Source organism: Heliangelus exortis, chromosome 7 (assembly GCF_036169615.1).
Source record: "Heliangelus exortis chromosome 7, bHelExo1.hap1, whole genome shotgun sequence".
Taxonomy (NCBI): Eukaryota; Metazoa; Chordata; class Aves; order Apodiformes; family Trochilidae; genus Heliangelus; species Heliangelus exortis.
Window position 1 is genome coordinate 10,351,068 of NC_092428.1, and position 26,806 is coordinate 10,377,873.

The following is a 26,806-nucleotide window of genomic DNA, read 5'->3' on the forward strand; positions in this document are numbered from 1 at the left end:
GCTCCCCAGACCGGCGAAGGCGACAGCTGCTTACCGGGTCTCGCATCCGTCTGAGCGGCCCCGGCGGACGGTGCTGGAGACAAAGAGAGAGGCGGCCGCCCTGCCGCGGGCGTAGGGAGAAGGCAGAAGCAGCGGGACGGCTTGGGCCTCCGGCGCACGGCCTCGCCTCTCCCCGCCGGGACGCAGCGTCCCAGGGAGCCCTGCGCAGGAGCGGCGGGCTGGGCGGCAGGTGCCGGAGGCAGCGCTAGGGGAAGCCGAGCCGAGCCGAGCCGAGCCCGGCCGGGAGCCTTGCGCCGCTGCGGCCGGCCCAGGTTACGGTAGGGGCGAAGGGAGGAGCCTGCGCGGCGCCGGGGCCCGCGGCGTGTCCGCGTAACCCTCTGCGCCGCGGGGCCGCCGCAGCCCAACGGGTGCCCGGGGGCGGGGGCAAACGGCGAGCGCAGGAGGTGCCGTGAGGGAGCTGGGGCGGCCAGGGCAGAGGGGCCCAGGGAGGTGTCCGCAGCTCACCGGGTCTGTGTTCCCCCCCTACGTTTCCCGCGTTGCTGGTGTCGGTCCAGCCCCAGCTTAAGGAAGTCCGTACCTCCATGGGTGCTGGTGGGCTCACCTGGGCTGATCGGCACCCGGGCTCCGGCGAGCGGAGTGGAGAGACGGTTATCGCTGTTGGTGAGGAAGGTGTCTGGGGATAGGGAGGAAGGTTTAAATGACGGTGCGGTGGTCTGTATGGGACTGTGGTACCTGGGAAGAGGGATTGCTGGAGAGGGGGAAATTTCTCACCTGAGGTAGGGGTTGCTGTAGGAGGAGGCTGTCAGTGTTTCTGAAGGGGGCTCTGCAGGGCTGTGGGCTGATCAGGATCGCTGCTAGGAATGTCTACTCGACAGAGGCAAGTCCTCAGTTAAGTCAGAGGAGATGCTGTGTTGAATGTTAGGCTGACTTAGCTTTTCAGTATGGAAGAAACTGTGTGCTGTGTTCTTTCCCAAGCAGTGTTGGTCACTTACCTGAATGCTTCCCTGCAACATGGGTTGGGTGTGTCTGTGGTGGTGTTCTCTGCTTGTACAGCTCAGAAAAGCCCCCTGGAGAAATTCGGACTTCTTGTCCTAAACTGCACCTTGGTGTCTGCTTTCAAGCTGAGTGAGCTTAATTTCAGACCTGTGTCCACACAATCGGGTTTTGAGGAACTGCTAAGATTCTTCTTGATGACTCTCCCAAAAAAGGGCAGTCCTCAGGATTTGCCCATCGTTTTCTTTAGTTGGGCTAACCCAGGGAGAATCTTAGTTCATTATTAGCTCTGATGTTGTGGCAGGGAAAAGGCACCACTGGTGAGAGCAGGAAGAGTTTGGTGTTTCTTTGTTTCCCCTCCCTTCCATTGTATGTTTGAAGCAGTGTCACACACTGTTACATTCATTGTGTACATCTTGTCTGAATGTTAGGTGATGCTCCAGAAGTGTGAAAGTGAGCAGAGGTGAACAGACAGTTCAAAGAAGTGCTCTCTTCCTCTTCACTTAAGCCAGAATTCTTGGTCCTGCACTGCTTCTCTTCAGACCTAGAACTTGTGTTTATATTTGATGGGATGCTTGATGTGCATATGGCAGGTCTGCTCTGCAGAGTTCTGGAGGTGGGCTGGGTCTGTTCAGGCTTCTCCGAGGTGACTGGAACACTCATGGTGTTCTGACTGGGGTTTATAAGTAATGTGGTGTTAGTGAGAGTAGCCACTTTGCAGTCTCTGTGTCTTGAACTGCAAACATCTCTGTTAAGTTGTAAGCTCTGTTCCCATTGTTAACATAGCCTGCTAGACAAGATGTGTCATCTCCTTATCGTATCTTTTCTATATTGCACAAAATAAACATCTTTTGCTTATATATTGATGCCTATCTCTCAGATTATCATCAGATGGGTTTGTCACAAATCCTGATAGAGGAATCTAGACCCAAGCCCCTACCCAAAACCATCCACCATGCTTGAGCTACCCTGTCTCAGTCTGTAGTGATGATATGGCCTTTCATTTCCCGAATTACTCTTCTAAGTTATCAGGCAGGATGTACTAACGTGGTGAACTTCAAAGCCAGGAAAACTTGAAATAACATATTTACTGAGAGTGCCAAGAATATTTCTGGAGGCCTTTGAGTGCAGGCTGCTTCTCTGTCTGGATCTCCTCTGTCCTCGGTTGTCATGAAGATATTTGCGGTCTTCATAGTCACAGGGTGAACTAAGCATTAGTTAATGCTTAGGAGTAGGTAAAGGAGTATCTGCACCTGTCCAACAATTAAGTGATGTTCTTCTGACACAGGTTTTCTTAGTTTGAATTTCTTGGCATTTGACCCATAAAAACAAACTACTGCCTGCTTAGATGCCAGGATAATCTTATATCTGAACATCTTTTGAGTCTGGCTTGCTGCTGTTGGTAATACGAGGAGAGAAAAACAGGACAAGAATTCTATCAAGGGATTAGATGATTTAATTTAAACAAAGATCCTTAATACTTCAATGGAGAAATGATTATTTGTAATTTTAGGGTTTTCATGGGATAACACTTCTGATTATGGGGTGTATTTATCTACAAGGGAAGAGAAAGTAATTTAAAGCAAAATGATTTACAAAAGCTACATTTTTCCAAACTGAAGTGATCTGTTAGGTGTTCCTGCTAATATGTTTGTATTTTCAGCAATCATCCCCACATACCTCCAATTTCTCTGACTCCAGTCACTAATACAGCACCATGAAAAACAACATGTGAAAATTGCAAAGCAATCTACAGTGGTTTATAAAGCCCTATAACAACCCTTATACCCATATTCTACTGATAATAGTAATCTTTGAGTTTTTACTGGATGAGTGGGTTCCCTGTGTGAAGCCTTATGGATGTTTTTTCATTATTTCAATGATTTTATGATACATTTTCTCAGTTGCATCAAGGCCCCAGACGAAATCAAGGTGTCCCCAAGTAGGAAAATGCTCGTGGTAAATGAGATTAGTAATCCGAGGAAGCAGTTTTGCCATGTCTTTTGGATCTGCAAATTTGTCCAGTCCACCACTCCAAACAGCAGTTGGGATGCTTATCTTCTCTATCTTGTATGCAGGAGGAGTAGACTGTAAGAAAGGGAGGAGACCTGAGTGAATGCTCTTGCATCAAAACCTGTGTTTGGAGAGAGGATTCTGTGCAAGCACCCCTCTATTTTCCTTTTGCACTCTCTACAACAGAACAGCAATGATCAAGGCCACCCTCTATAGGGTCTATTTTCCGACCACCTTCTGTGCCCACGGTGAAAGGGAATGGTGCATCCTGTTCCTGTGCCCGTCTGTAGTGCCTGTCTGTGACTTACCCTGCAGTTTAACACCTGCTTCTGCCCTTCAGAGGTGGGGATGTGGAAAGAGCAGTGTCTGTGCTTATTAGGCAAAGGCTGCAGATCTGTTGTTCATCTGTGTCTGCTTTTGTCCTGCATGGGGCCCTCTTTAATATGGGGCACATATTGCAAGACTTTGAGTTACACAGTTCCATACTTTACCTGACACTTTCTATAGGTCATACGGTTGCTATTTATGGAGTAATAGCCACTGAAACTTCTTGCCTTGCATAACATCAGAGGAGAATCTAAAGAAATATGGAAGAGTTGAATGGGGATCTTCTGAGTCCTGAGCCAAAAGGCTTAAAGCAGGATGGTTATTTGTTCACTGGGTGATAAGGGACCACACATAAGATGCTTTTAATTTGACCTCTATTATCTAAGGGTTCTTTTGCTGTTCTTGACTGCTTCTAACCATCCTAGGCATTAGGAATGAAATATTACCAATTCAAAAATTCAAACTTAAGTATTTAAAGACTACATGTGTGAAAGGAAGATGTCTGAGAAATCTTTCCTCATCTGTAAAATAATATAATAACCACCAAAAAAGTGCCTTGTCTCATTGGAGAAAATCTCACTACAAGTCAACTGATCTGATCAAATTTTACAAAAAATTGTCAGTGTTTCATGAGGAAAGTGGCATATCTAAGCTGCTGGGCAACAACCAAAGCTGGTAGTAACCAAATTTTTTTGTTTCCTTTTTTCTGTATAGAATGCATGAGTTCACCACAGCAGTAGTCAGAACTGTGCTCTATTGAAGCATTTCTTCTGCTCTATTTTAATGGTAGGTAGCTTCCCAAAAATCGATGTAACTCTCCATGCTCATCTAGTCCTAGGACTTGAGTGTAGCTCTTAGCCTTTTTGGAAGGGCAGATGAATTGACACACCTTTGGATAAATCCCTGCATCAGGAGGGGAGGCAAAATGAACTTCTGCTGCTGTCTGCTAGGAACTGTCTATGTCAAGTCTGAAAACAGGCTTTTGCACTTACGAGTGACAGGTTCAGGTGAAAAATTATCTCAGACCACTCTGTCCATCTTTCCGTAGCATTCAAGGCATTCAGGGAGCTAAAATCTGAATTCTTCAGTATTTCCAAGGCCCAGTGTTGAGTTTTCAGGAAAACCATATTGCCTTACCTGGTTGTATTTCTTCATGTTTTCCTTAGAGCCGTAGTCATAAGCTTGAAATTGGTCTGCATGTTCTATCTATTAATTTTGTAACAAGAACAGATAAAATTTAAGTGTAAAGGGACTGAGAAGCAGAGTGTAGTATTAATTGTCCTGACAATGATTAGCCAAGGCTCAGGCAGAGAACTGTGAGTTGTTCCCACCTCTGCTTATTCCTCTGGTTACTTTCAGGGATACTGAGGATGAATCACAGGGTGAAAGGCTTCATTGCCTTTCTCCTTGCTGATGCTCTCTCCTAATCTTCAGCTGTCACCTTAGGTAGATTTTATTACTAAAATTTCGCTTGACCAAATTTGGGGTCCCTGTTTATGCCATGAAAGGGGGTTCAATTTTCACAATGAAAAGACCTTCATGTCTAGAACATATCAGGGCTATTACTGGTATAGTATAACATATGATGTCTTCTCACACATCTTTTCTTTTGTGTGTCAGTTTTGTCTAGCCTGCTCACAGTGGTGAGGACATTTCCAGAGGCTCTGTAATTCTTACAAGAGTTTTGCTGTGCATGAGTTATGCTCTGACAGCAGTTTTTTTACATTTAAGTAATTGAGGATCCTCTATAAATCTGTTAACTTGTCTGTATTTTCTGTGTCTGGGTGTTCCTGATCTAGATCCTGGGAATTTCAATCAGAGGTGTGTGCAGAAGCATGAATATATTTAAGACCATAGTAAGTGTTGGCAGAAGTGGCCACAATTCTGTGCACATGCAGTGATGTATTTCTGAGCTGACTCTCGCCATGGTCTTTTTCAGACGCCAGGAAAAGAGGCAGTTCCCTGGTCTGCTTTAGAGCAAGCAGAAAGGTTTGTGTGGTTAATTGGCTTTGGGAAGAGATCCAGGCTGCAATTAACCCTCTAGGAAAAAAAAAAAAAAAAAAAAAAGCTTTAACCTGGATCACTTCCTTGTCTGGCTCATCCCCCAGCTGCTCAAGTTTCCACTATCCTCCTACAGCCTGCCAGGTCCTAGACTATACTTGTGTTCACTTCTGCAGCTTTTAAGGCACATGTCTTCATAAATAAAGAAGAAGGCTGGAAGCCATTAGAGCCCAACATACAGAGAGCTGTGGTGTGCCCTGGGGAAACCTCAGTGCCTGATATCAAAGGGACAATTCAGGTAATGGTCTGGTGAGCCATGGGAAATGGCTGGGGCAGGTGCTCAGGGCAGCATGTGAGAAGATGTGACAGGCAGTTTCCCAGATCCACCTCCTCTGGACTTCCCTAGAGGTTTTCAGTTGCACAAAAAGCAGCAGAAAGAGTGGTTATGTGTCAGCAGGTGGTTATACCTGATGCCAGTGAAGAATGTTCTGAACTGAAGTTCCAGCAGGTAAATGTGCTACGTATGTATCTACTCGACTCTGGAGAGAAAGCACAAGTATTACAAAGGCAGGAATTGTGACAAAATAAATCTCTGAAGGACCCGAGCAACATACCACTGCTGTGTTAAAACCCCCTTTTGATATGATAATCATAAAATCTCCAACAGAAGGTTGAGAGAGGATAACAAATACATGATTTTACGGTAGGAACGAGTACGTATAATGTTATCCTGTTATCCTTTGGATAAAGTGGTTATTCATATGGAAAACATTTGGCAGGTGTGTATGGTCTTTCCCCCCCCCAGTTTCTACAGTCTAGATGATGCTTTAAATAGCACTGTGCATCATGAATAGAAGAGAATTGCTAATAGACTGTCCACTTGAGCATAATGAGGCTACAAGTGTGAGTACTTTTTGTGGGAACACATGTTAAACAGTCTGAGTAAGAAAGATCAAAAGCTACAGAAGAACAGACAGGTGGAAGGTCTGCAAAAAAAAAAAAAAAAAAAAAAAAAAAAAAAAAAAAAAAAAAATTGTAGCAGCCAGAGTAAAGGAACAAGACCTTACTGCTGAGAGAAGCATCAGAAAACATCTTTGAGTTTTGGCTGGAAATGTTTTGAGATGTAGCAACCAAAAGAAACAATCTTTTATGTTCAAGATATTCCTGATGTCTTCCTATTCAGGAAGGAAAATATGAATTATGCAAAAGAAAAAGGGTCTTTCTCTCTCCATTTGTCCTTTTCAAAAAGTTTTGATATATATTCAACTTTTCTTTGCCTTAGGTCCGGAAGAGGGAACACTGAAGAACATCACTGCAAGATGGAAGCATTCTGAATTCAGCCTTCCTTGTGTGATTTGAATGTGTCAGGTGACACATCTCAGCATTAGCTGACATCCTAGTTGACATTACTTGAAAACCCCAAAACATTTCTCTGTGTCCCTTCTATACGTAGATATAAGGCAGAAATACTGTTTTCCTTCAAGATTACTTTAGCTTTTCTTGTATTAAGATTGTTCTTGGACATGCTTACCGTGTTCATATTTTGTACTCTGTTCCCAGTTATGTAGCCAAACATACTGCCACAAAATTTTCCCAGATGTCTGCAGAACCATGTCACAGATCCTTTCAGCAGTTCATTCTGATGAAGAGCTCCTTTGCAGCCAAGTACCAGCTGGGGGAAAAAAAGTTCAAAACATTTTTTTTTTCCTTGTTGCAGGAGTAGTTCATGCAGAAAACAGTCACTCCATCTTCTCTAATAGCCTTGCCTCTTAACTGAGGTTGTTGAAACTTCTTGCTATTCAAATATCATTTAAAGTTTATTCTTACCAAAAGCACATCACATATTTTTCCTGTTTCTGATTATTTGGCATGAGTCCTGGAGATCAGATGACCTCAGTGAAAAAGGACAGTTGGCTGCACTCATGACTACAGAGCACAGAAGTCCCCAGTACCTTCTAAGTAGATACATAAACTATACTGTGAGTATTGCTACTAAGAGGGAGCTGACAAATAAGAAGATGTAGATCTGGATGCTTTATAATTACATAATGAGTACAGCTTGGACAGAACGAGCTCCTGAAGTTTGACATGAGGTGTAGCATGCATGATTTTCACCATTTCCAGAAAATTCTATTAAATTAGAAAATTCTGGTGTGAAAAAGGTATTTCCTTGTAAGTTTCCTTTGCCATTTTAAGAGTAAGTATTTCACAAGCATAAATGAACTGCACATCTTATAAAAATAAGATGTGAAATACCTTATTTGTGGTTTTCTACTAGTGCTTAGGGATAGATTTAGTTGGCTGTGTTCAGCTCTTTTTATTCTTATATTTGTAAGCTTCCTTGAAAAATATTTGATTCAAAGAAACAATGGTGAAGGTATACCTGTTATGTTCAGTTCCAAAACTGCACCCTGTCAAGCCTTGCAGCTGAGCTCTTTGGAAAGCCTAAAGTCTACCAGCACTGTCAACAGTCTGATACACTGAATTTATTCTTAATTCATCACTCCCCTAAAATCAGTTCAGATTAAGAGAATCCAGTTGTGAAAAAGTGGAATAGTGCATCTTTTAGGAAGAGGAATGACATACCCTGATCAGTGACTGGGGAAGACGTGAAAATTTAACCAGAAGACTTGTAGCATATGTGGTTGTAGTTACTGGTGCCAAGGCAAAGAATACCTTAATCCTTTGAGCCAGCTCAGGGTAAGTAGAAAATGCTATGAAGCCTGTGAAAACAGAAGACACAAGTCCAGCTAGTGAAGAGATCTCAACAGGCCAAATAAATAAAATGTAGTATGCAGAAAAAAGAAGCAAGGCTACATTATGAGCCCATTGTTTGTTGTGCATTTCTGTACTGCAGACCTAATGAAAAAGATTTTTCATTGAACTTTTATTTGGTGGACAGAATTTATTCTAAAAATACCATTTCATTAGTGTATGTCCTGATAATGATTTTATAAAAACAGATAATTTTGCATTAAGGTCATTTTTATAGGAAAATATGCGTTATCCAGATGCCTTACCAGTTTGTCTCCAAAGTTCCCCAGACTAACAAAGTAATGAGATTTTCTTCTTGGAGTCTTTAAAGAATGTATAACTTCATGATGGCATGCAGTAATACAATTATCTTCTGTCTAAATTTCTCAACTGATGGATTTGGTGTGAACTGGTTGCCTAAAACATTGGTAGCTAAAGAAAAAGGAGATCTTGGCCTGAATATTTGTTCTGCCAAAAGACCCACAGAAGTCACTTATGAGAAGAAAGGAAATTTGACTACATGCCACTTCTCTCCATTTTGTGCTCTTTTTTCAAGTTTATTTTTGTAAAAGGGCAATAAAATCGTGGCATAAAACCCAGTGTCTACTCATGGATCTTTCATATCAATCATACCTACTAACACTGTTTAAAGACTATAAGTGAGTTGATGTTGCTATGCAGGTGCTAATAACAAAGAAGTTTCTAGCACCAATTTTTCTTTTCTAATATTCAGTGTCTGGTAATTAATTTTTAAATAGCAAAGCTGTAAGTTATAGTCATACTTGAACTATGCTTTCAGTAGCAATCTGACATTAAATTGTGAGGCATAGTGATTTACTTTTTAATTTTTTTGTCTTCTGTCATTTGAACTGCTTTATGGGTTGTTGCACCAGTATTTACATCTAATCCCTGAAGATTTAACGTATACATTTTAAAACCTGAGATTAATAAAAGCTTATTGTTACTGAAAGAAAAACATCTTTAAGATGTTTAAGAAAAACATCAAATTGCTGTAATACTTGGAAAAAAAAATAAATATTTAGAGTGAAATAGAGAGGATATTTAGCAAACTATAGTACAGAGTACTTGGTAAATAACAGCTATTATATACAAGTAGTCCTTCAAGAAGTTAAAAGTGCTTTTGGATCATCTATTATTTGCTTGTTTTAAATACAACAGTTCTTAGAAGTTTCCCATACTTTGCAAGTGTCAGTTGTGAAAGCATTTCTTCCTTCAGTAACTTTTTATGAGAAAGATTCTTAACAGAGAGATAATCCAATCAGGTATTTGCATTAACTGTTTTATGCCCAGGTAAGTCCTAATATTGCCTGCCATTGAAACCTCTGAGTGACCAACATAGTATATATCCTTCTGCCCAGATTTTTTCATGATGAAGTACATCTCTGCCAGGAAATCGTATTTACCTATCTCATCAAAGTTAATGTCCCTAATTATTTAAAAAGTGTAAATATATTTGGAACTGCTATTAGGATTCTTTGCTTACCAATAATAACCAAAGCTGGTTTTAGAAAAACTGTATATTTTACAAAACTCAGTTCAGAGGACACTTCTATATTTTCTAGCTCTACATAAACAAGTGAAACACCTTAATCAGGGGTGATCAGATAAGAACCTACTGATGAGAAGACCTACTGATCAGATAAGAACATGAAAGATTATGAACCACAAGTGTCCTGACATTACCTATTGCAGAGCCTTCGGAGTGACCAACATAGTACACATCCTTCTGTCCAGTTTTATTCATGATGAAATACAACTCTGCTGGAATATCATATTTACCCACTTCATCGAAACTGCAGGGTAGAAACACAAAAAGCCAGCAGGCAATTCAGCTACCACAGTGTGAGTTACTGAATGTCTGTTTTGTTCATTGCACTAAGGAGAACTCCTTAAAAGATGAGGTTGCAGGCTTTGTCTGCATTCTTGCTTGAGCTGGGGAAAGGGGTAGAGGGATGCAGCTGTACTGCCAGGCTGCCTGATGCCTGGGGCTCTCTCTGGGAGAGGTCCCAGTTTTACCAGTCAGCAGCAGCCCTTGGGGACTGAATGTGATCAGTGCTCTCACCAGCATGGGTCACAAAAAATTTTCTCAATTAGCATCAGTTGTGATAAATTGGATTTCTAGACTGAGTTGAGCCCCTCTCTGCACCTGGGGCATAGTATCTAATGGGACACTTCAAGGTTACAGATACCTCCCAGTTTTTAAACTCTTTTCCCCAAAGAAACCACCACTGTGTACTGATAAAGGTGATAAAGCTATGTATATCAAGCTTCTTTTTCTTTTTCCAGCTTCTTTTTTTTCTTTTCTTTGTTGATTCCAGAAGAGCCTCTCCACATCACATAGCCAAACCCTTCTTATGACCACAACCAGTATGCCCAGAAGTGGCTGAAGCTGTGGAAAAAGAGTTGGTCTAGCCTCCTTAGATTTGCATGTCCCACTTTAAGTAAGAAAAATGAAAAACAGTATGGTTTTCCTTTAAAGGGAAACCTTAAGTAAAAGGAAAAAGTTTCTGCACCCCAATATTAATTAACTATCCATGCTTGCTAGTCCCCTGGAAGTTGCTCTCTTCAGCAGTTTTTTTTCTCCATGGAGTACCTGTACTGCCAGAACTCCTTCTGGCAGGGCTTAAGGGTCTTATGTTTTAAAGACCAGGTGTTCCCTCGAGTGTTTCCCAGCCAGACGTCATAGCCAGCATCTGCGAGGAGGAAGCCCACACTGTTGTTGGGCAGGTTAGAAATCCATTGGGTAGCATCTCCTAAATGACCATGGTGTAGCAAGACTGCAGGCTTTTTTCCTGTAAAAGAAGGAGGTTTTCTTATTCTCTAATAGTAGTATGTAGTTAAAATTGGGGTGTAGAATATAATTCTGCAGGACTTTTTTAACCTATATGCAGAATTCGTGCCTCATTCCTGACTCAATGCTCTTACAGAGGTGGAAAGGTGGGGAGCATGCCACTGCATATGTAAAGGGGGAAGATGGGGGACCCATGTAAGAGCTGGCTCTCAAACACTCAAATCTTGCAACTGTCACACCTTTATTGTGGCTGTTCCTCCCAGCAGGAATTCTGTAAACAGCAAGGATGTATCCATCCTCTGTGGTAATGTGATATTCCTCACTGGGGTATCCATGGTATCTGATAATTTCACTCTGTGGGAAGCCAAAAGACAGTTTGTTAACAGACATTTACAGTGTAGAGATTGGTGGAGAAGGCATCTAGGATGCTAACAACAGTGAGAGCAGTTGAGCTGTTTGAGTAACATGGCTTGTGTATGCTCTTTTATACTGTATCTCTCAAAGTGAAATACGAAGAGCTCAACTTAGTCAGGTAGAGGCACCTAGTTATGTTCGAAGCTTTCCTAATATACCCCATAGTGCTTAAGTTTTGGCTAAGTAATCATTTCTTTAGCAGTGGTAACCGACAATGACACAGGCTTATAAAGGCTCATGACAGAGTTTACTTTCCCAGTAAATGTGAATATTCCTGGGCCTTGCAGGCTACCTGTTTCTGCATGAGACAAAGCCAAAAAAGCTGTGGGGTTTGGTCCATAATTCATCCTTTCTTGCCAAAGTGTGATTAGGCAAGCCATGCAGGGAAGGCAAACAAGGGTGGTGTTCCCGTCACTAAGGAGCTAATGATACCACCTACACCTAATTTTTCATGTACTAAGAGGAAATTTTTGATGACTCACAACAAGGGTTCTGGGATTACTTGGTGTTCAGAGACCCTGCAGTCTGAAGAAGGAGGTTCGACCTCCCTTGCAAACAGATTGCTACAGAGGAGTGGACTTTGCTTCCCTTGAGATTGGGAACCAACCTTTGTCTCCACTGCAAAGGAATTCTTCTCTTCAGCAGCTCACACTACTTGGACAGGAGCATCAAGGTTTCTTCTGGGTGGATGCTCCCTGTTCCAGTGCTGGAGGGACACTTTTGAAAGAGCCCTACTTCCAGCCTCCTGACAGAGACTGTTAGTGATGAGAGGGTGGTAGTGGTACTGGGACTGACAATTTAGGAAGGAAAGGAGAGAAGGTGACCCAACTTACAACATTCATAAAGCATTCAGGGTTGGGAGTTTTCCTGTACTGGTGTTTGTCTGAATTTGGAGTGGAGGGTCTTGTGGATCCTGCTGAGAAAGCAATTCCCTGGGAGCAGAGCAGCAGGAGGAGACACCACATCTTGGGGCTGTGTGAGAGAGGACACGCAGGGGTGTTTGAGTTAGGAAAAGAGTGCTGTGGAATTAGAGAGGAAGAGCCAAGTGGGACGTGTCCTGAAGGTTGCCCAAGGTGTGTTTCTCCAGAGGCTTCCACAAAGGGCGTGAGAGGGACTGTCCAGAGCTCATGCTGTGTAGCAGGGGCCAGAAGTGAGTCAAGGGCTCCAGGACGATGGGGAACTGACCTGCTGGAATGTATGGTTTTGGTGCTAGTTTGTGCCATGAGTTTGTTCCTTTCTCTCTCACGTATTGTCCTATTTGCTATTGAAATGAGTGTCTTGGACACCTGGAGGAAGAGTTTTCTCTTCATGGAGTTTTGGGACTGACTAATGGTACCAGGGAAGCTCTTTTGAATAGAAATTGTAAAGTGCATTCTCTTAGTTAGTGCTCTGCTGTTTGGCTGTAGCCAACTTTGTAATCAGCATAAAAGAAATGGAGAGGTCATAAACCCAGTATATTTTCTGATGTACCAGGGACAAGATAGAAAGTCAACAATGCATTCCTGAGAGAGTCAGTATAATTTTTTTCATCTGTATTGTATTTAGGATTGAAAGGCACCAGGACAGTAAATGTGGGTAGCAGGTAACAGAATCTCCTGGTTAGCTTACAAGGGAAGCTTAAGTGTATTTGAAAATGTAGAAGTAAAATATCCAATTGATGCACACACTTTGCATACCAAGATTTTCACGCATTCACCGAGACATCTGTAGGAAAAACCCATCAGCATGAGTAGACCAAAATTAAACCATGAGTTACTCCTTTTCCCATTTGCGTAGGTCAAGGACTTTTTTCTCTCCTCATCTTTAGCAAACATCCACTGATGCATAGCAACAGCCTTGCAGATCAGAAAGGATGCAGTCTGTCAAGTCTGATGAGCAAACACAGAAACCCACAAGACTGATGAGCAAACACAGAAACCCACAAGACTACCCATCTTTATGGATACAGGCAACAGAGAAAGAGAGGATGAGAAGATCTGTACAATCCACTTACCTCTGCTCGTACTGCCTTGCTTGTGCCTTCTGACACAGCTCCTGGCCTGTGCCCACTAGCAGACTGATTCACTAACAGACACCCTTGCATACATATAAAGGGAGACAAAATTTCACTTAGGAGCAGCAGTGGAGTGCTGTGTGGTGTCTGCATATATAGGAGATCAGGTTTAAGTGCTGGCTTCAAAGTATTTAAAGGGTGGAGGTATTTTATGATAAGCAGAAACTTGGCATGGAATTTAGGAAGATCAAATTGCACCATGGAGCAGGAAACAAAGTGCTTAACCTGTAATTAGGATACTTACCAGGGTCCTGGGGGATTCCTGTTCCCTGAAGCTATGACAGATCTTGACCTATGCTGGTGCCTGACATGCTTAAGCAGAAAGGCCTTTATGAGGGAGCCTAAGGCTCTTTGGTTACTGTATGCCCAGGTAACAGAATTTCCTTTTCACCTTCTCTGTTTGCTTTCTGGTTTTTTGCTTATGGTCATTTCTGACTGTTCTTTGGGTCATTTGACAACTGTGGTGGAGGTGGAACAGATCAATAGTGCACAGTGCACATGAAGGAGTGCAGCTGACTGACCTCCTTGAGCTCAGCCACAGGATGGGCTGCATTTTTCATGTGAAAAAAGGGGTTCACTGTGTTCCACAATGCAGTCTCTGGTTGGTGCCATGAAGGGGTTTCTCTGTGGCTGTTAGTAGTTGGGGCTATTGAGTTAATTCTGCCCTGAAGCCCTTATGCTGCATGCTGCATGGGTATTGGTTGGGTAGCTAATGTGAAATATGCAATATAACATACATTTGAATAAGTCTCATGCCTCATCACAGTTGGATTTCTTCCTTGTGTTCCACAACAAAGCTCTGACTGTAAATCTCAGGAGTGATCTTCAAGAGGGCCAGAGATGTGATGCTGGATTAAGTAACTGTTCCCACTATCTCAACAGAGATAATGCCTGAAGGTATTGCTGCGTTTCACAGAGGAGTCTGGGTTGGATTGTTTTTTTATATTTTTCTTCTTTTTTAGTACTTTTTCTTGTTACCATGCATGTATATATTGGTGTTAGGAAAGTATTAAATAAACTGCTAAATTGTTATATTAAACAGCTGAACAATTTGATGTGTCTTCCAATGAGATGAGTTGTAATTTATTAATTCTAACAACCTAGCCAGTTGGCATCAGAGAACATTAATTCCTTAGGATTTGGATGTCAAGAATTACTGGCAAGGAATACCTTTGAGATATTACTCACTCCATTGTGTCTGTAGGCCAACAAAATATTCATGACACATTGAAAGATCAATCTGTTGGGAGGATCCTAGAGAGGTTTGTCACCATTAGGTATAGTGTATGCTTCTGCTGGAAGGCAGCCTCATTTTCTTCTGGTAAACAGCCACTGAAAGAGTTAGAAATGGTGTCAGCAAATTGACACTACAGTTAATGGAGCTACAATACTTTTGGCAGAGAAGGATAGTGACAGTATGAGTCATTTTGTATGGCCTCCCACCTCACTGGAGAATAAATAGGTACCGAAAGAGGGTGGCCTACTTAATAAGAGACTGAAGCTAATTATACTGGGAACTCTCATTGAGTGTGTGGGATTTAGTTGCTTCCCATTCCTCAGTAGGCATTTGAAGTTCTTGCACAAGGTCTGGGATATGTTTTATTCAAAAGTAGCTTGGGTAGCAAACTAGCTACCATTTGTAGTTACATATTTTAAGTTTTAGGTTTCATGCCTTTTTTTTTCTTTTTCCCACTCCCTTTCTTCACTTGTGAAATTTTCTTCCTCTCTCTCTCACCCCTCCCCTCCTCAGCCTGTTTTGCTACTTTCCTTTTTAGGCAACTGGAGGCTGTAATTGCAAAAATGACAAAGGAAAATGCTTCTCTGTTGTAACTTGTTCTGTCAGTCCCCTGTTGTTCACACATTTACGTGCCTGGGTTGGGTTTCTAAGATGACTGTTTCTATCAAGTAGAAATGACTTGAAATAGATATAGCTTAAGAGCGATACTTTTAAGTTAAATATTAACCAGATTCAAACAAGCTCAAGAGCATTTCAAGTGAGGTTAAGCTGTTGGGCTGGTGAAGAAGAAGAGCTTCAAACAGTGAAGAATAGACATGGGGATACTTTATTCAGAGGTATGTTACTATTTTCTGCACAGTAACTGAAACTATTGTAGATGTGAATGTTCACCTGGGTTTGGGTCCTTTCAATCATAGCCTTCCATACTGATCTGGAAGTTCTTTCCTTTGAAATGCTTCTTTTTGGCTACTACAAATTGAGAGGAGTGCTGTTTGTAGGAGTAATGAAAATGCAGAAACCTGTGTGACTACAGAGACAAAGTGACTGTTCAATATTTTTTTTTTTTTTTGGTTTGTGTTGAGATCAGAATAATTTTGAGCATGGTGCAAACAAAAAACAACTTTGCAAACTGCAAACAACTCCTTGGCTTATGATGAATATAGATAATAAAGATTATACTGAAGAAAACATCCCTCCAGCTCCGTGATTGTTTAGGAATGTGATATTTATATTTTTTTAATCTATGTTTATGGACTTGTCCCTAGACAATGGTCCATTTAGCAACCCCCTGGATTTTTAGCATAAGTGCTGAAAGCTAAACATATTCATTATTTTATAAACTTTCCATTTGTACACCTGGGAACAAAAGAGGATTTTGTTCCTTTTTGACTCTAAATACAGTGGATTGCACTGCTGCTTCTTTGTCTGGAGATAGCACTATATAGCTATTCCTCTAGTAGCTTACATTTCTATGCTGAAAGCCACCTCTTGTATTTTTAAAAGGCTCAGTGTTCAATGAAATCAAGTATTTTCTCCTCTTTCAGTATTATAGAGCTTGAATCTGAGCATAAGGTGATCGGTGGGTAGACTGACTGTATTCTGAAAGGGCTTGTTGCCTCTCTCCAGATCTACTGCTGTGAGACAGTATTGTACAAGAGACCAGTGCCATTTAGCTTAAATAAAGAAGTGTTTAGAGAATATTCAAATGCTGTCCATATCTTCCATGCTCATTAGGTAATGTTTTCATGTACTTTAGTTCTCTTGCTTTAAAAATTTTGAGTGAGATACCCTTTTCTGGGTAAAGTATGGTTCATTCATAAGGAACAAAGATCTAGAGAATTACAAATAAGAAAGTGTCAGCTGCCTTTTCTGAGAGGTATATATTTGATATTACTGCCTTTGTCACCATTGCAAACATGATTTAGACTTTTCTGTTTAGTTTGTAGCACACCTCTGGATAAATATTAGTGCATAGGAAGAGAGCGTGGACTGGTTCAGAATATCTGAACATTATGAAGTGACTCCTTTTTGTCTACACAACTACGAAGAGTTGTTGCTGTCATTTGTTTAAGTGGTTCTATCTTGACTCAAACCAGGACAGGTGTAATTTAGGCAATCCCCTGCAGCTCTCAAAGAAAGTAACAATTATAATCTGAAATTGCTCCCCCAGTTGAAAGACCAGTTCTAGCTTAGCCTCCTCTCTACTAGCTGAATGCTTTGTCCTTAGTTAGGTGCCTTTAACCTTTATCTCATGTGTGATAGAATTTGCTGAAGAGTTACTTCATGCTTTATCACTATGAAGATAAAGTGCCAAGAAGCTCTGAAAACAAGTATCCAAATTCTGATGTGGCAGTTCATCTGAATGGAAGTAAACCACCAGATCCTGATTTCAATCACATGACCCACAACTGATTAAAAAATAATAAATTAAAATACAAATTGTGAAAAAGCATTGTCCTTATTCCTGATGGTGAAAGTTTTTTTACTTTTATTGCACTGCTTATCTGGTGATCTTTAATTGGGTGATCTCAGCCATGAAAGTGTTTGACTGTCATCGAATGGCTTTGGTTGGAAGGGACCTTAAAGATCATCTAATTCCAACTCCCCCTGCATGGTCAGGGACACCTCCCACTAGATTGTGTCTCTCATAGTCCCATCCAACCTGGCCTTGAACACTTCCAGGGATGGGAACTCACAGCTTCCCTGGGCAACCTGTTCTAGTGTCTCACCACCCTCACACTAAAGAATTTCTTCCTAATGTCTAACCTAAATATGCCCTCTTCCAATTTAAAGCCATTACCCATCCTATGACTACATGCCTTTATAAAAAGCCTACTGCTCACCTTTCCTGAAATATACTGGACAATTAAATCCTCTTCTGAAGGGCTTGTAGAAAAAAATAGTGTAAGAAGTGATATTCTAATCTAACTATAGATGTTTTGCTTTAAAACTGCATACCCAATTTTCATTTCAACACCTGACTTGGTTGATCATCTCTCAGTCACTGGCTTATCTTCAGGCTCTAATTTTCAGTACCTAGTGTCTGCCCTTTCCTTTCTTCAGTTTAGCAGTGACATGTGCTGTAGTTCATGCTTAACCCTGATGCTGTGGCAGGGAAAAGGCGTCACTGGTGAGGGTAGGAGGAGTCTGGTGTTCAAAGAGGTGCTCACTTCCTCTTCACTTAAGCTGGAATTCTTGGTCCTGCACTGCTTCTCTTCAGACCTAGAGCCAGTGTTTATATTTGATGGGATGCTTGATGTGCATATGGCAGGAGTGCTCTGCAGTGTTGTGGAGGTGGGCTGGGTCTGTTTGGGGTTCTCTGGGGTGGTTGGAACGCAGGGGTTTACAAACAATGTGGTGTAAGTGGGAGTAGCCACTTTACAGTCTCTGTGTCTTGGACTGTGAACATTTTCACAAGTTGTAAGCTCAGTTCCCAGTGATCTTCAGTGTTTTTATTGTGGAAGTGCTGGCCTTTGTTTCTCAAAGGTGCCTGAAAGAGATGCCATAAACTTTATATCTGTGCTCCAGTTACCAGTGAATCTGCAGGGATTCTCCTGGCTGTCCTCAGCTGCCATGAGACTTCTGTACTTGAAGACCAGCTGAGTCAGGATCTGAGAAAGAAACTCTGTGTTCTTCTGATACTGCTTCTATCTTGCACATGAAGCTCAGTTATTCTGAGTATGTATCTCATAGACTTATTTCCCCCTTGTGTATAATGAGTAGATAACAATAATGTAATAACCATAACATGGACCAGAAGCAGATTCTTAAGCTACATCTTTATTGAGGTCTTCTAATACTGTAGAAAACTGAGAGAGGTTTCCAGACTTTTAGTCTTCATGCTTTTCTGAAGGCAGAAAGGAAATCTGTTTGGATGGAATCTACTGCTTGTACATAACATTGTCCCAGCTCTATATATGACCTTACTGCTGACATTCCAGACAGGTGCCTCCTAACTGTGTGTATGTAAGAAACTCTATTAATTGCCTCTGAATATAGTTTGGAGAATTGTTTAAAACAGCTATAAGCATAGTTAGTCCTAATTTAGGTAGAGCTGCCATAGTGACAACCAAGCAAAAGGTGGAAATGGGTTATGTGCCAGGGTTTCACTACCACAGATATTCTTGCACACTTCTCAAGCTCCAGCATGGAGCCAGTCAGGTTTTGTGTCCATTCTGCTGCTACTGGAAGCCTGTTTTGGAAACAATTGGCTCTCTCTAATACTTACCCTTTAATTTATTTTGAAAAACAGCCCTGTCTTTTTTCTTCCTATCTGACATAGGCAAATCAGTCTTTCTTCAAGCTCTTCACAATTCTCAGTTTTGTAGAGTTTTTACACTCCTGCCATTGTCTGATTTAATTTTTGGACTCAGATGACAAGAACTGTATCCACTATCCTGGTTTAGAGCCTTCAATAACAGCTCTCTTCTGTCTCTCTGAGAAAGACTGCCTAATATAAAAGTTGCCAGTGGTTGCACTTTTTTAATACCTTTCTCACCCAGGTGGTGACTGATTGCCAATTAGTTGTAATTTTTCCTATCTTTAATCTTTCCTTAACACATTTTTTCTGAAGTCTAATTGTTATTCATAACAAAATACTGACCTTAGAGTTGTTTGAATTGCTTTGTTTCTTCACTTAAGTATTTTGCTGCTATGTTTCTTCTTCATTCAGGAAGTCACATTTGTCAATTTGTGAGGTATATTACAAGTCTAATCTCCATGATTTCTCACTTTTCTTTGAATAAAAGAATTTCTGGAGTGCAAACCAGCAGAGCAGGCCTCAATAAAATTCCATACAGTCAGGAAAAATGTTTGTGGTATTTTTTGTTTTGTTTTGGGTTGTTTGTTTGTTTTTTCTTTGTGGTTTCTTGTTTGTTTTGTTTTGTTTTGTTTATTTTTAAATATGAATGGAACATGTTATTGCATGAATGAATCAGTTTTACAAAGAACTCCCACTGCAGGGGACTAATAATAATTGAAACATACTTTAAATATGTCAGTCACCTGCATATTAGGTGTTGGAATGGATGAGAATTGCTCCCTTACACTCTCTATGCTGAGAACAGCCAGTTTCATAAAATTTAAAGGAGTGGCTGTGACTCCTCTGTGCTGGTCTCTGTGCATAACTTCAGTATCAAATCATGTAGTCTCTTAGGAAGTGGTAAGTGCTACATCATTATTCATGGATCTGGAACTGGGTTTAACAGTAGTCAAAGCTTTAGAAAAAGATCCCACAGGTCAATGAGAAAATCAGTTTGAAATTCTTTGAGCTTAATGACCAAGCAAGTAAAATTCTTTGAGACAGCACAGAAAGAATAACACAAAAGAATGTCATTTGGTGAGAGGAGCTGCTGAATTAGCAAGAGTCAGGCTTGAAAGGAGTGAAGTTGTGTGAGACATGCCTGGGATTTAAGCAGATATTCAACCAAAGAGCAAATCACCTGCACATATAAAAAATCAAAGTAATTAAAAATAAGAAGAGTAGGGAAATCAGAGGTGCAGACAGACTCCACTTGATCTTCTCCTTCATGAAGATACACATCCTAAAGGTGAAGATTTTTATGAAGATACAGTACAAGACACTAATATAACAGAACAAGGTTCCAGAGCAAACTGATCATTTAGATGGTACCACTATGTACTTGTCTTCGAAGTCATTAAACATTAAAATGTCATTAAAACAGTTCCAGTTCCGGAGGAGTGTGTAATAGGAAATGGTACACATAGGCTTGTAAAATTTATATTGTTGCATGTATTCCTTGGATAATTTTGCCTGATATAATAAAACAAAGCATGAAGTGGTGCAAGGTCTGGAAGGCATATAAATACTACCTAGAGAAAGCAAAATATCTTCTCTAATGCAACTCTCCAGAAGACCAAGTAGCAATGACTCTGGATGTAAACTTGTGTTTTAGATCTAAGTTTGTCTGAAGAGAAAATTTAAATAAGATGAATGCTTTTAATGTGGGGAAAAAAAAAAAAAGCTAAATGCTGGGGAATGACAAAAGGACTCAGATTTCTGGTCCTCTCTATGTAATGTGTTTCTGATGTAATAAAAGGAGAACAGAAAGGAAAACCTGTAAATAATATTTTTTAAAACACCTGTCTCATTAAATGGTGTATAAAAACCTCAGTGTAGAAGGTAAGATAAGAAAGAAAGTTAATCTCTTTTCCACTGTAGAACTTCAAATGCTGCCAGCCTGGCAGGCTTCCCACTGGTGTTTTCTGCCAGTATTAGGCCATTAGAAACTCATAGTACTTTTGTCATTTTCATCCTCTTAGTCTCAGCTCTTGCTGCTGCAGAGGCATGGAAGATTGGGTCAAGGGTGCATTGAAATACTGAGCAAAGACTTAAACAGCAAGCAGTTCCCCAAGGCCAAAAATCCGAGCTGTGGGCTTACATGCGTGGTTTTTTAGGTATGAAGTTCGACTTGAACTTGAAGGTTCTGGGACTTGAGTCAGAAGTGGTACCCTTTGTACAGCAGTTCCCATCCCAAGGGGAAGCCTGCTTAGGCAAGCTTAGGGCTTGTCAGCACTTGCTACTTAATTCAGTGACCAAATAATATGAGATCAGAAGGCGGGCTTTTTTTTTTTTTTTTTTTTTTTTTTTTTTTAATGACTGCAAATAAACCGGATTTATTTCTTGGATTATAGACACGTTGCTCAAACGGAACAGAAAGTTCAGTCCCCTGGGAGTGCCAGGGCTGTGACTTCTCATGGTGAGGGCTGAGCTGCTGAAGGAGTATCTCTTACCACCATCTTCTGGAAACCACGTAGAATTACAGCCCCTATTACGAGTGTTCTAGGCTGTGCAAGTAGTAAGGTACAATGGGAAGAGCTGATACCTCAGTGAAACGTGTGCTGATGAATTTTATCTTCTCTCTTCAGCCCATTTGTCAGGCAGCTTATAATAACGATTTCAATGAAGTTCAGCTACTTTTGGAGCGCAACAGCAACTCCCTGAACGTCCAGGACAGCATTGGTGGAGACACCCCCTTAATTTGTGCATGCAAACAGGGAAACAACAGGATAGTTAGCTATCTTCTAAAAAGAAGTGCTGATGTCAACCTCAGGAACAGGGTAAGTGGGCACCAGCAGTAATTCTTTGTTTGCAGTGACTGCTCTGTCAGGTTCTTGGAGTGTATGTGTGGGAACTCTGGCAGTACTGCCAAGCCTGAGGTTTGTTTCCAACTGAAGCAAAAGTGTAGCCCCCAACTAAAAACTTAATAAAACACTTGGCTTCCGTTTGTCTTCTTATTTATTTTCCTAACTTGCCATGGCACACAAGGTAGATTGCCAGTCTGAGTTTCTCTCTGTGTTAACATTACCAGTGTAGGTAACACTGCATGGCACCCCCATGTAGTGAAATGAGGCAACCAGGTGCCACTAATTGCCAGGTAGTGGGCATGAGCTTGTGTTAAGCCCACCTGTGCCTGATTAGGGTGGGCCCCTACTGCGCATGAGCAGGATTAGGGGGCCAATAAAGCTCACACCTGAGGAAGCCAGCAGAGAGGTTTGCTGCTTTCCGAGCAATAGCACTGATCCAGGCTGGTCAGCCCTGAGGGCAATAGACCCCAAGCACTATTCGTGAGTTTCTGCTGGAACACCTGGTTGGACCTTGGAGCGCCGTGCCCTAAAAGAGGTTTGTCTTGCTACACCCCCAGTGGGTTCTGCCCACTTATCCAAGCAGCACTCTGCACTCATCTTGACCTCCAGCTTTTATCTGCCCCTTCTGAAGCTTTTCGTTTCCCTCTCATTTTCTTCACTCTCTTTAAAGGAAAGTATGAAGGAGAGCCTGTCCATTTCTCAAAAATGTGTATCTGAAGAGAGACTGACTCCATGAAAACCTTTATTCTCCCCGCACCTAATAGCGTGCTGGAAGGTGAAGAAGGAAGTTTTTGCCTGTTCTTCACTCGTTCCCTATTTAAAAAGTTCCCTACCTGCTTTGTACAATAGCAGTGACTTGCTCTTTTTCCTAAGTTTATAAGAATGTGGGGTTTTGTGGAATATTTCCTTATATATTAAAATTAAAAATTAGCTGAAATATGTATGTTTTGGCTTGATTACTGATTTATGTTTATGATGCTGAGAGTGCTAAATAGCCAGGGGAAAAAAACCACAAATTATTCAATTTTACTGTATCATCTCATACTCCAAGGCAATGTTTAGTGGTTCTTATACATTTTTTGGTTATCTTATATCTCTCATTTTCAGTTTATTTGTTTTTTTCATAGGAGGGCAGCAAATGCTCATGAGGTCAGAAGCATGTTCTATCCTGTCTTTTCTTCTTGGTGCAAAAGGCTCTCCTTCTTACTTCAAAGTCCCTTTGTAAGGGTTCAGTATTTTGCAGTAAAATAATTCTAATCGCATTGGTAGATATTTGCTAGCTGAGCCTGGATATCTTAAATATTTCTTTGCTTCACCTTCACAAATGGAATCATGCCTTTGGGCACAGAGCTTGTCTGTGGTGCTCGGGACTGAAAATGGGAGCAAAGGATGACAGAAAGGCTTTTCTGCTGCTTTGGGGCCTCCAGGTAACACTGAAATCTAGCTTTACAACCTGTATGTCTGTTTTTAATACACAAGTTAAAATCTCTACTCTTTAGTTGCTTTGGTACAAAGAAATATTTTTTAAGCTCTCTTCTCTGTAGGAATATGCTGGGGGGGTTTGCTACTTGTCCGTGTTTCGCATGTCTGCCAAATGAGATGCCATAAACTCTTGTGTATCTTTGCTTTGCTTTGTAACACCTCTGGGGATTCTTCCTGCTGATTTCACTTGCTGGGCAGTGGTGGGACCCACATGAGATGACTGCTCTGCTTTCTATCCTGAAGCTGTATCCAAGTTTGCAGACATACACATGGACTCCTTTGGATCCTACATCCTACTTGAATGTGTAGCCCAAGTTCTGTGAACCTGGATCTGTTAAATGTGATTATACTTAAAGGAAGCAAAATGCATGTGTGTGTTTCTTCTTGAAAACACAATAAATATTTCTGGTACATAACCTAAAAGAAAGCTTGTGAAATATAAAGTTACCTACTATTGCCAATATTTAACTAATATAATCAATGGGCCTGATATTAATAAGAGTTATTTTGTGTTTAGAAGGACCGCACATGTCTGCATTATGCTGTGAGAAAACGCTTCACCTTCCTTGACTATGTGCTCATCATAATCCTCATGCCAGTTATGCTTATTGGATATCTTCTCATGGTGAGTTTGGATGAAAGAAGAAAAGCCTTATACCTTTCCCTTTCACCTTATCACCTTTCTCTTGGCAATATTTCAGTCCAGAAAGCTGTATAGAATACAGACAACAGTTTTCATTGCAGGAATGATGGAGAATAAGAAACAAAAAAGGAAGTGAAAGAACAGAACTGAATCATTGCATCAGTTTGGCACATGCTGGAGCCAGACACTCTTCTTTTGTGGAAAAAACCACAAACCAGTATTTTGCTAACATCTACTTAGTACCATATGCAGATGAACTCTCTTACTGTGTTACTCTTTCCCTTGCACTAAATAGATCTCAAAGACAAAACAGAATGAAAACCTGATCAAGATGTTGCTTAGAGCTGGAGTGGATGTTAATGCTACAGACTTTGTAAGTGGACTTTTTCAAATGCAAATGATGCAACATAACTTAAAGCAGACTTCAAAATCTTCTAGCAATATATTCCTGTTTTCAGAGTAGGTTCAGAAACTGAACTGATTGTGATATAGCAGGAGGATTCACTGCTTCTCCTTAATACTTATGCAATAGCTTTGTTGTGTTCACAGAAATAAGTCTCCACATATCAACTAATTCTCCCTTTCTGATCAGTGGTCTGTTAAGAGGGCACTGTAGAGATACTGTATAGAGATATTGATGTATTAGACACTTGATCCTCTAAAAATTCTAGTGATATAAGGATCTGAGTTAATCACCATTTATGAATTCTTGGACTGGAAAAGACTGTGGGCAAAGGTAGAAAAGGGAACTCCCCAATTTTAGCAGCACCAACTTCTAAAACAACAAATTATGTGCAAACATTATTGCTTAAGGCACAGTTGTTGAGATCAAGATAATGGAGTCTTCTGAAATTAGAAAACCACAGAATGGCTTGGTTTAGAAAGATCATCTAGTTCCAATGCCTCGGGGCAGGGAGACCTTCTGTTAGACAAGGTTGTTCAAAGCCCCATCCAATCTGGCCCAACTCTCTCAGCCTGTCTTCATAGGAGATAAGCTCCAGCCCTCTGACAAGCTTCATGCTCCTCCTCTGGACTCACTCCATGAGTATATAGCACATAGTCCACTCTGGACTCTATGTACTTCTTGTGTTGGGGATCCCAGAACTGGACACAATACTCCAAGTGGGATCTCAAAAGAGTGAAATAGAGGGGCAGAATCCCCTTGCTTTACCTGCTAACCATGCTTCTTTTGAGGCAAACAGGATACTGATGACTTTCTGGGCTACAAGAGAACATTCCTGCTCATACTGAGCTCATCAACCAAAACCCCCAGGTCCTTCTCAGGGCATTTCTCAATCCATTCTCTGCCCAACCTGCATTTGTGCTAGGGATTTCCTTGACCCAAGTGCAGGACTTTGAACTTTGCTTTGTTGAACTTCATGTGATTTGCACGGGCCCAACTCTTCAGCCTGTCAAGGTCCCTCTGGATGGCATCCCTTCCCACCCATGAATCGGCTGCACCATACTGCTTGGTGTCATAAGCAGCCTTGCTGAGGGTGAACTCTATCTCACTATCCAGAATTACTGTCTTCTGGATAAAGGGAATAAACCCACTTTAAGAGCTGCATCCTGGGGAAAGATTTTTTTTTATTTTATTGTACTTCTTTCCCTTATAAGCAAAAATTATTTTTAGTGTGTAGTATACTGTAACAGGAAATGTGTCTTTTACATCCAAATGTTAGGGATAAACTGATAAGGCTACAGGTAGTTGTATTTGCTTAAGATCTGCTAAAGGAGTAAGAAAACTAAACTGATTTGTTTCTGTTTCCCTTCAGTCTGGTAGCACAGCCCTTCACTATGCTTGTGAAATGAAAAACCTGGCAGTCATTCCTCTACTGCTTGAGGCTCATGCAGACGCTTCTGTAAAGAATCAGGTAAGAAGGTGAAGATGATATCTGTATTTCCCTCTCAGGATGGTGAACTAGTACATTGTAGGCCCTTGCTGGTGTGCAGCAGCTTGAGAAAAGGGTACACAGCTTCCTTGCAGCATCTGTGCTATAGAGCAATGTTTGCTCCATTGTCTTTGGCTACCTTTCTGGTACCTCTTAACGGATGCTCTGCAGTTGTTCCTCAGATGCAGGCTGCAGGGGTGTGGTAAGAGCCTCCCTTGGTGCTTTTCATGTCACTGAACACCATTCTTCTGAGAAGGGCTAAGTCAAGCTGCTTCTGTCACCAGAAAAGCTCAAATGTTGTGCATATAAATATTGGCCTGTGAGTATCTACATTACTGAATTGAGGTGAGCAATGTTTCCAGGACATCAGCCCCAGAAAACAGTGGAATGGCTGCCAGCACAGGTGGAGAGGAGAGGACTCTGACCCTGCTTCACTGAGACCGGTATTAGACCCACTATGTTCTGAAACTTTTCTTTTAAGCAAGAGTGTGACAGTGAAATTTAGGCAGGGAGGGCACTGCATCTGGGTTGCAAATTGAAGAAAGCTCTTTGTACATGGCTTACATCTACCATATTGCAATGCATTTCATCTCTTTCTTTTCAGGATGGGGAGACTCCCTTAGATATAGCAAGAAGATTGAAGTTCCACGACATTGAAAGCATGCTAAGGAAAACTTCCTAGTCATTAAGAACTCCTGAACACACAGAAAATTACCTCACATGCAATCCATTTTGCACAGCAGGAGGAATCCGGCAGAGGGCTGAAAGCTGCTACTTGACAAAGATGAAATTTGTTCATAACCCCACAGTCATGGAGGCTGAAAGGAGTTAATTTGACTTTTAAGCCATGAATTATTACATCAGTGTTCAAAATACTGCCCTTCCCATCTGCTTCCCAGTTTTATTACTTGACTTGTGCAAACTGTGCATTTTGAAAACTAGCTATAGCATTCCTGGAAGCTTAAATATTGCACATTTGTAACATTGTGAACAATACAAAATTAAAATTTACATCAGAATGTGTGGTACTTGTTCCATAGGGGATACACCTGACAACTGAAGAGTATGCCAGAGCAGT

The 26,806-nt window shown here is 41.2% G+C and overlaps 3 protein-coding genes and 1 long non-coding RNA gene across 10 annotated transcripts in view; 2 read left to right on the top strand and 2 right to left on the bottom strand.

Moving 5' to 3' along the window:
* Window positions 1-607, bottom strand: part of STAMBPL1 (STAM binding protein like 1) — a 23,357-nt gene extending 22,750 nt beyond the window's left edge. For 2 of the 3 annotated variants that reach the window (XM_071748759.1, XM_071748760.1), the window contains exon 1: window positions 35-604. The gene's annotated coding sequence lies outside the window, so the exon portion shown is untranslated. Of the gene's footprint in view, window positions 1-34 lie in introns of all 3 variants that reach the window. The other variant, XM_071748762.1, reaches the window with a different exon arrangement.
* Window positions 570-7,499, top strand: LOC139798316 (uncharacterized). Its single transcript, XR_011726792.1, has 2 exons — window positions 570-660; window positions 5,511-7,499. It is a non-coding gene; the product is annotated as an uncharacterized lncRNA (long non-coding RNA).
* Window positions 2,427-26,806, bottom strand: part of LOC139798306 (lysosomal acid lipase/cholesteryl ester hydrolase-like) — a 41,737-nt gene continuing 17,357 nt past the window's right edge. The window contains exons 1-10 of one of the 3 annotated variants that reach the window (XM_071748758.1): window positions 13,308-13,512; window positions 12,148-12,286; window positions 11,140-11,254; window positions 10,703-10,901; window positions 9,793-9,902; window positions 7,921-8,057; window positions 6,866-7,006; window positions 5,802-5,873; window positions 4,471-4,539; window positions 2,427-3,081 (exon numbers count right to left, since the gene is read on the bottom strand). In XM_071748758.1, the coding sequence (XP_071604859.1) occupies window positions 2,848-3,081; window positions 4,471-4,539; window positions 5,802-5,873; window positions 6,866-7,006; window positions 7,921-8,057; window positions 9,793-9,902; window positions 10,703-10,901; window positions 11,140-11,254; window positions 12,148-12,279 (1,209 nt within the window). In that variant the 5' untranslated portion in view covers window positions 12,280-12,286; window positions 13,308-13,512 and the 3' untranslated portion in view covers window positions 2,427-2,847. Of the gene's footprint in view, window positions 3,082-4,470; window positions 4,540-5,801; window positions 5,874-6,865; window positions 7,007-7,920; window positions 8,058-9,792; window positions 9,903-10,702; window positions 10,902-11,139; window positions 11,255-12,147; window positions 12,334-13,307; window positions 13,513-26,806 lie in introns of those variants that run through there. The other 2 variants (XM_071748756.1, XM_071748757.1) reach the window with 2 other exon arrangements.
* Window positions 14,998-26,747, top strand: ANKRD22 (ankyrin repeat domain 22). Of its 3 annotated transcripts, none has more exons than XM_071748770.1 (6): window positions 15,004-15,440; window positions 21,493-21,684; window positions 23,711-23,818; window positions 24,132-24,209; window positions 25,612-25,710; window positions 26,333-26,747. In XM_071748770.1, the coding sequence occupies exons 1-6, from the start codon at window positions 15,420-15,422 to the stop codon at window positions 26,408-26,410; spliced, it is 576 nt and encodes a 191-aa protein (XP_071604871.1). In that variant the 5' UTR covers window positions 15,004-15,419; the 3' UTR covers window positions 26,411-26,747. The 3 variants fall into 3 exon arrangements, with proteins under 3 accessions (XP_071604873.1, XP_071604871.1, XP_071604874.1); XM_071748773.1 differs by lacking the exon at window positions 15,004-15,440 and adding an exon at window positions 23,060-23,138 and having other exon boundaries at window positions 21,528-21,684; XM_071748772.1 differs by lacking the exon at window positions 24,132-24,209 and having other exon boundaries at window positions 14,998-15,440.

Excerpts from the sequence above, each read along its gene's own strand:
- ANKRD22 (XM_071748770.1), top strand. The coding sequence starts at position 15,420 with ATGGGGATACTTTATTCAGAG. Across the intron at positions 15,441-21,492 it reads TGGGGATACTTTATTCAGAG|CCCATTTGTCAGGCAGCTTA; the intron begins GTATGTTACTAT and ends TTCTCTCTTCAG. Across the intron at positions 24,210-25,611 it reads ATGTTAATGCTACAGACTTT|TCTGGTAGCACAGCCCTTCA; the intron begins GTAAGTGGACTT and ends GTTTCCCTTCAG.